General features: G+C 49.3%; 1 protein-coding gene across 3 annotated transcripts; it reads left to right on the plus strand.

Annotated features, from left to right (window-relative positions):
• Positions 1-1,053: 1,053 nt before the first annotated feature.
• Pja1 (praja ring finger ubiquitin ligase 1) lies at positions 1,054-6,186 on the plus strand. 3 transcript variants are annotated; one of them, XM_077107235.1, is made up of 3 exons: positions 1,054-1,176; positions 3,099-3,623; positions 4,191-6,186. In XM_077107235.1, the coding sequence occupies exons 2-3, from the start codon at positions 3,331-3,333 to the stop codon at positions 5,503-5,505; spliced, it is 1,608 nt and encodes a 535-aa protein (XP_076963350.1). In that variant the 5' UTR covers positions 1,054-1,176; positions 3,099-3,330; the 3' UTR covers positions 5,506-6,186. The 3 variants fall into 3 exon arrangements, with proteins under 3 accessions (XP_076963350.1, XP_076963348.1, XP_076963349.1); XM_077107233.1 differs by having other exon boundaries at positions 3,099-6,186; XM_077107234.1 differs by having other exon boundaries at positions 3,429-6,186.
• Positions 6,187-6,836: the final 650 nt, after the last annotated feature.

Below are 6,836 nucleotides of genomic sequence, written 5' to 3' on the forward strand. Positions count from 1 at the left end.
TACATCCTGCTTAGTCCACCCCTCATTTCTTGCCCTTTATTGACTTGAGTTTTTCTTTGTTCCAAATACTATTCCTTTAATAGTTTGAAAATTATACATCTTATTTCTACTCTATTGTTACCCTCGATATTTTTTGTTCTATTACACGTTGTATTTCCAGTAAGAACAAAAATTTCTTTCAGTTGGTGTCATGGCGCTCACCTGTAATCCCAGCAGTTCCAGAAGCCGAGGCAGGATGGCAAGTTCCAGGTTAGCTTGGGCAATTTAGTGGTGCCCTAAGCAACTTAGTGAGACTGTCTCAAAAGTAAACGGGCTGGGGATGTACTTCAGTGGCTAAGTGTCCCTGGGTTCAACTCCCAGTACCAAAAAACTTAAACAAAAAACCCGAACAACCTTGATACTGTTGTGAGTATACGAACTTTTTATACTGGCTGTGAAGGTTAAGAGTGCAATTTGAAAATTTCAGATTTCAGTAAAATTGGGTACATCAAAGGCATAACTGCAATAATTTTTAACAGCGGCACAACTGCCAGACTAGGAACCCCTGTTGCGCTTCACGATTGATCATTCCTTTTGGATGGAGAAGCTTGATTTTGTGACCAACAGCAACAAATTCCACTGCAAACAGGTTCAACTTGTTTCAACCAACAGGTAAAAAAAAAAAAAAAAAAAAAAAAAGGAGCAGCTTCCTGCAACCCTAAGTATAGATTCACAATTTACTATCCTAGACAGACCGTATCATCTAGGGTATGATATAGTGAGATAATTACTTTCACATTGGAATTCATCAGAAAGAATTCGCATATTTGATTTTATTAAAGAAAAAAAAAAAAAACAGAACCCAAGGGAATGCGGCTTAATGTTTCACTTTTCTTATCGCTGACCATTTGTCACATTTTTCGCCGTCCTTTTCTGTATCCTTGACGATTTCATCATTTGAAACGACATAATGCTTTCGGGCCCACCCTGATTTGTGGAAAGCAGCTGCTGCCTCCGCCACATCGAGGGGGCGGGTTCCAGCCGACGTCACAATCACTTCCGCCGCAGTCACCGCCCTCCCGGGTGCTGTCTGGTGGAGGAGGAGCCCGAGACCCGGGAGCAGCGGCTCTGGCGGTGGTGGCGGTCGGAGGTCTGAGAGCTCTGCCCCTCTGAAAAACGTGCTGCTGTCCCGACAGGGTGAGTGAGAAGCTGGTCGTGTTGACGATTCTTCTAGGCGATGGCGGTGGGGCGAGTGGCAGGGCAGGGGCGCGAGAATCTGGGGGAATCCGGTGAACCTCTTTTCGGGTTCGCCCCTCGGGAAGGGGTGGGGCGGACGGGGGACCTGACTGCAGAGTGAGGCCCTTGTCTTCCATGGGCCTGTTCGGGGGCTGCACCCTCTGCCACCGATCTCCTTTGGCCCACCGTGACCCCTATTCGAATGGCTTTCCTGGCTATTTGAGAGGGGAACGGTCTTCGCGGGCCCTGGCCACTTCTCCCCGCCTCTCCTTTCTCCCTCCTCAGCCCCCTTTGCGGGGCATCCCGTGGCCTCCCCCAGCCATTTTGCTGTTGTTTTGCTGAATGGTAAATGGTTAAGATACTTAGGTAAAAAAATTGTCCCCGGGGAAAGAATTGTCCAAAAAAAAAAAAAAAAAAAAAATGTAGTCTCAGAGAAAAACTATGTTCACACATGCCCTTTTCTTTCTTTGCCCCCTTCCCTGCCACACCGATTTGGGTCTGCCCTTTGAGCTATAACGTTTTCTTGTTTCTTATTATGACATTGCACCCCCCCCTCCCCTGTGTCGCGCAAGCGTATGCGAGCACACAGGCACGCACACGCGGAAACCTGCAGTTGTAGCCCCCTCCCTGCCCCGCCAGCCTCAAGGTTCCAGGGGAGTCCCCCTCCCCCGCGCATGCGCAGGCTCATACACACGCCCTCTCACACACCCTCACACCCTCCTGTGCCTTCCCCCTGCACACGCGCGCGCGCGCGCGCGCGCGCGCGCACACATGGCCTCAGACCCTTGCTTGCCAGTCCCCTCCCCTCAGCTGCCTACCACATACACACCTCTAGATCCCGCCCCTCCTCCGGCTGCCTGCTCTGGCATGCATGTGCAGACACACACACAAACACACCTTTACCTTTATACACATCCTCTGTCACACCATCTTCCCTGCCTGTCACATCCATATATAAGGGCATCTTTTATTGCTGACCATTGGCACAAATACACTCCCACTCTCTGGTTCACACACCCTTCTCAAATGCCCTGTTCTTGTGCCTTCTGTCTGCCACATACTTTGCACTGATGGTCCCCCTTTGCTGTTGCATGCTCACACTCAATAGAACTCCTTCTCTGGGAACAGCACTGCTCTTCCTGCTTGCCATAGTCACATGTGTAGTCATTCTTTGATTACTAGCCTCTTTTCCATCCCTCCCTCTCTCTCACACACCCCTTTCCAGTGCTGTCTGCTCTGCCATGCATGCCTGCCACAGTTGCTCATGCTGACGTTTTTCAATTGTTGCATCCCATTTGGATGAATACACACATGCGCACTCACACACCACACAGACTCTCATACACTCCTCTCCATTGCCACCATACCCTTACCTACCTGCGATATGTGCATAAATGTAGGCTTCCCCCATAATTCCACCTGCCACATACACAGCTACACCTCCCTCTTTTCTTTTTCTTATTCCCCCCTCACACCACTTTCCTCTGAAGTCACCCTACCCATTACATCACATCCAGAATGGGTCCCATTTTAACAGTCAATCCTTTCCCCCCTACAAACCTAGACATGGCTCCATTGCAGGATTGCAGGTACCCCTTCCACCTGTCCCTCTCCTAACTCACGCATGCACAGTGATCTATACTTGCCACTCCAATTCACATTTCTCCTCTATGTCTGCAGGGTTCAGAAATAGACACCCCATAAAAAAGCCCACATCAGCCTTTCCTCTTCCCACGTCAGCACAATTCCACGGTACTTCAACCACCTTCCAAGCATCTGGTCACCCCCCCACACACCTTCTGTCACACTCTCTCCCCCTATGTCTGGCTTTCCTGTAAACCTGGTGTTGTAATCATTTTGCCAACATTAAAAATGTGTTCCAGGTCTACACCTGACAGTCACTGGAATGCTCCTCCAGGCCTTAGAAGAAAGTGAAACTAATTTTAAAGATCCCTTGTCCCTTCTGTTACCTGTCTGCTGACGTGAAAATAGATCTTCCTGCTCCTTCATGCTGAACTGATTTTGACTTTCCCAGCTCAAAAGCACAAGTGCAGGGAGCCAGGAACCTTTCAACCCAAGCCCCAGCTCTATTGGAAACCTTCCTAAACCAGAGCAATGGGTCAGGAATCTAGCAAGCCCGTATGGCCCAAACCAGCAGGAGGGTATCAGTCCAATACAGGCAGGAGGTATGGAAGAAGGCATGCTTATGTCAGTTTCAGGCCATCCACGAGCCAGCAGGAAAGGATTGCCAGCCAGAGAAAGACGACATCCGAAGTCCCAATGCACAGATCAGCCCCCAGTCAAACCACCAAGAGGAGCCGATCGCCATTTGCCACCACTCGTCGTAGTTGGGACGACTGTGAGAGTTCGGGAACCAGCCTGAATGTTGATAATGAGGACTATTCCAGGTATCCGCCAAGAGAGTACAGGGCTTCGGGTGGCAGAAGAGGAATGGCTTATGGACATATTGACACTTTGGGGGCAGATGATAGTGAGGAGGAGGGGGCTGGGCCTGTTGAGCGACCGCCAGTGAGAGGGAAAACTGGCAAGTTTAAGGATGATAAGCTGTATGACCCAGAAAAGGGGGCAAGGTCTGTGGCGGGGGTGCCTCCCCAGTTCTCTGGTTTTAACTGTGATGTGAGAGAGGAGCTTGACAAGTTAGACCCAGCCCCTGTGGCGAGATGCTCTGCTAGCCCAGCAGAGTTCCGGAAGCCGACTAGCATGGGCTGTCAGATGTCTTCTGCTGAAGGGAAGGTGGCTACAACTGGTGGCAGTTTGGAGAGGGAGAGAAGGGGGCAGAACTTGACTGCACGTCCCAGTAGGGCTCCTGTGAGTATTTGTGGTGGTGGGGGAAACCCCTCAAAGAGTGCAGAGGAACCGGTGGTGAGGCCCAAAGTCCGAAATCTGGCAAGTCCAAACTGCGTGAAACCAAAAATATTTTTTGATACTGATGATGATGATGATATGCCACACAGTACTTCCAGGTGGAGGGATGCTGTCAATGCTGATGATGGCCACTCGGATGGCCTGGCAAGGAGAGGCAGAGGCGAGAGTTCAAATGGCTACTGTGAGCCGAAGTACTCTGAAGACAAGAGGGAAGCCAGGAACGACCAAGTGAAACCAGAGAAGGTGCCGAGGAGGCGTCGGACCATGGCGGACCCCGACTTCTGGACGTATAGTGATGATTACTACAAATACTGTGATGAAGACTCTGACAGCGACAAAGAGTGGATCGCTGCCCTGCGCCGGAAGTACCGAAATAGAGAGCAAACGCTGTCCTCCAGTGGAGAAAGCTGGGAGACCCTGCCGGGAAAGGAAGACCGGGAACCTCAGCAAGCCAGAGTGAGTGGAAATGTCACCGACACCAGCCCAAGCCTTGGGACCAGAGCCAGTGCTGTTGCGGGAGCCAGCGCCGTTGCCGGAGCCAGCGCCACTGCCGGAGCCAGTGCCACTGCTGGAGCCAGCGCCACTGCCGGGGCCAGCGCCACTGCAGGTGCCAGCGCCACTGCCGGAGCCAGCGCCATTGCCGGGGCCAGCGCCACTGCAGGTGCCAGCGCCATTGCTGGAGCCAGTGCCATTGCCGGAGCCAGTGTCATTGCTGGTGCCAGCGCCATTGCTGGAGCCAGTGCCGGCGCCAGTGTCAGTGCAGGTGCTGTGAGCAATGGCAGTAGCTATCTTGAGGAAGCTCAAGGGCCACCGCTGCAAGAAGAGGAGCAAACATCCCTGGAAGAAGGAGAAATTCCCTGGCTCCAGTACAATGAGAACGAGAGCAGCAGTGAGGGAGACAACGACTCCGGGCAGGAGCTGATGCAGCCGGGGGTGTTCGTGCTGGATGGCAACAACAACCTCGAAGATGACTCCAGCGTCAGCGAAGACCTCGAAGTGGATTGGAGCCTCTTTGATGGATTTGCCGATGGGTTAGGAGTGGCCGAAGCCATTTCCTATGTGGATCCTCAGTTCCTCACCTACATGGCACTTGAGGAACGCCTGGCACAGGCGATGGAGACTGCCCTGGCACACCTGGAGTCTCTCGCAGTGGATGTCGAGGTGGCCAATCCACCGGCCAGCAAGGAGAGCATCGACGCTCTTCCCGAGATCCTGGTCACTGAAGATCATGGTGCAGTTGGCCAAGAGATGTGCTGTCCTATCTGCTGCAGTGAATATGTGAAGGGGGAAGTGGCGACCGAGCTTCCATGCCACCACTATTTCCACAAGCCCTGCGTGTCCATCTGGCTTCAGAAGTCAGGCACATGCCCTGTGTGCCGCTGCATGTTCCCTCCTCCACTCTAAAGACCAAGGCTTTTTTTTTTTTTACTCCTGGTCTGTTTATTTTCCCCATACCTGAAACCCACAATACTGCAGGAGCTCTCTGAAAATTAATAATGAAAATGAAACCATTTGGTCAATTAGACTAAACTTGTTGATTCCTTGTGATTATTTCCAATGTGAAAACGGTTGTGTGTGGTTGCATTAAAAATCATAATTGTCCTAGCCAGGTGTGTGTGGGGGTACACACCTGTCATCCTGGCAACTTTGGAGGCTGAGGCAGGAGGATTGCAAGTTCAAGCCAGCCTGGGCAACTTGGTGAGACCCTATCTAAAAATAAAAAGTTAGAAAGGGGCTGGGGGTATAGCTCAGGGGTAGAGCACTCCTGGATTCAGTCCATAGTATCACACACACACACACACACACACACAAATAAATCATACTGTCTTAGAGGTTAGAAAGGAAAAACTAAACTTTCTAAATGCTACTTGAGCGTACACTAAGAGCATACATTTTCTAACCCAAAAGTCAGAATAAATGGCATTTGTTTTCTTCAGTAGAATATGTTGTTGTTAATTGTAATGTCAAGTTTATCTGTTAACTATGTCCAAAAGGCAAAATAATTTTTGTTGCATGTCTGGGTTAACGTTCCTGTATTGCAGTGCCGTAAAAGCTTATTAAAGTACTTTTGGTTTTACACAGTAACATGGAATTGTTTGGTTTTGTCTGAAATGGTGGTACCAGGTGACTTTCTGATTGAGCACTTGCATTTTTTGGTGTTCTCAACAATAGAAAACTTTGGTTTTCACTGGAAATGCAGACTCCAAAAAATGTCAAAAAAATATGGAGGGTAATAGTTTTTCTAAAGTAGGAATAAAGTATATAATTGTGTAATAGGGGAAAGGTCGAGTAGAGAAAGAAGGAAAGAAACAATGACAAATCATGGTAAAATATGGAATAATGATAGGAACAAATCTATACTGAGTGTAGGAATGAATGAGTTAAAATCAACTTCAAGAAGCTCTCAAGAGGGAATCATTTAAAAAAAATGGAACTGCATGCCAATTGCATACCTTAACAGGGACATAGATAGGGACAGAAACATATACCACTCAAATGCTTCAGAAAAAGCAAGAAATAGAGGAACCCTCCTACACAGAGTGAACAGGTTTTATCATTTGGCCATATTTGTTTCAGCTGTCTCTTTTTCTCTCTCTAATAAAAAACTTTCAGACACAGGTGAAGTTCTTCACCCCACCACATGTACCTTTACTCTTCCATAGAGGTAAGCACCAAGCAGAAAATGGTGTGTTTACTTCTTGTCTGTGTCATTACATGTATATGTGAGTGTGTGT

Source organism: Callospermophilus lateralis, chromosome X (genome assembly GCF_048772815.1).
Source record: "Callospermophilus lateralis isolate mCalLat2 chromosome X, mCalLat2.hap1, whole genome shotgun sequence".
Lineage (NCBI taxonomy): Eukaryota > Metazoa > Chordata > Mammalia > Rodentia > Sciuridae > Callospermophilus > Callospermophilus lateralis.

Excerpts from the sequence above, each read along its gene's own strand:
- Pja1 (XM_077107233.1), top strand. The coding sequence starts at position 3,331 with ATGGGTCAGGAATCTAGCAAGCCCGTATGGCCCAAACCAGCAGGAGGG.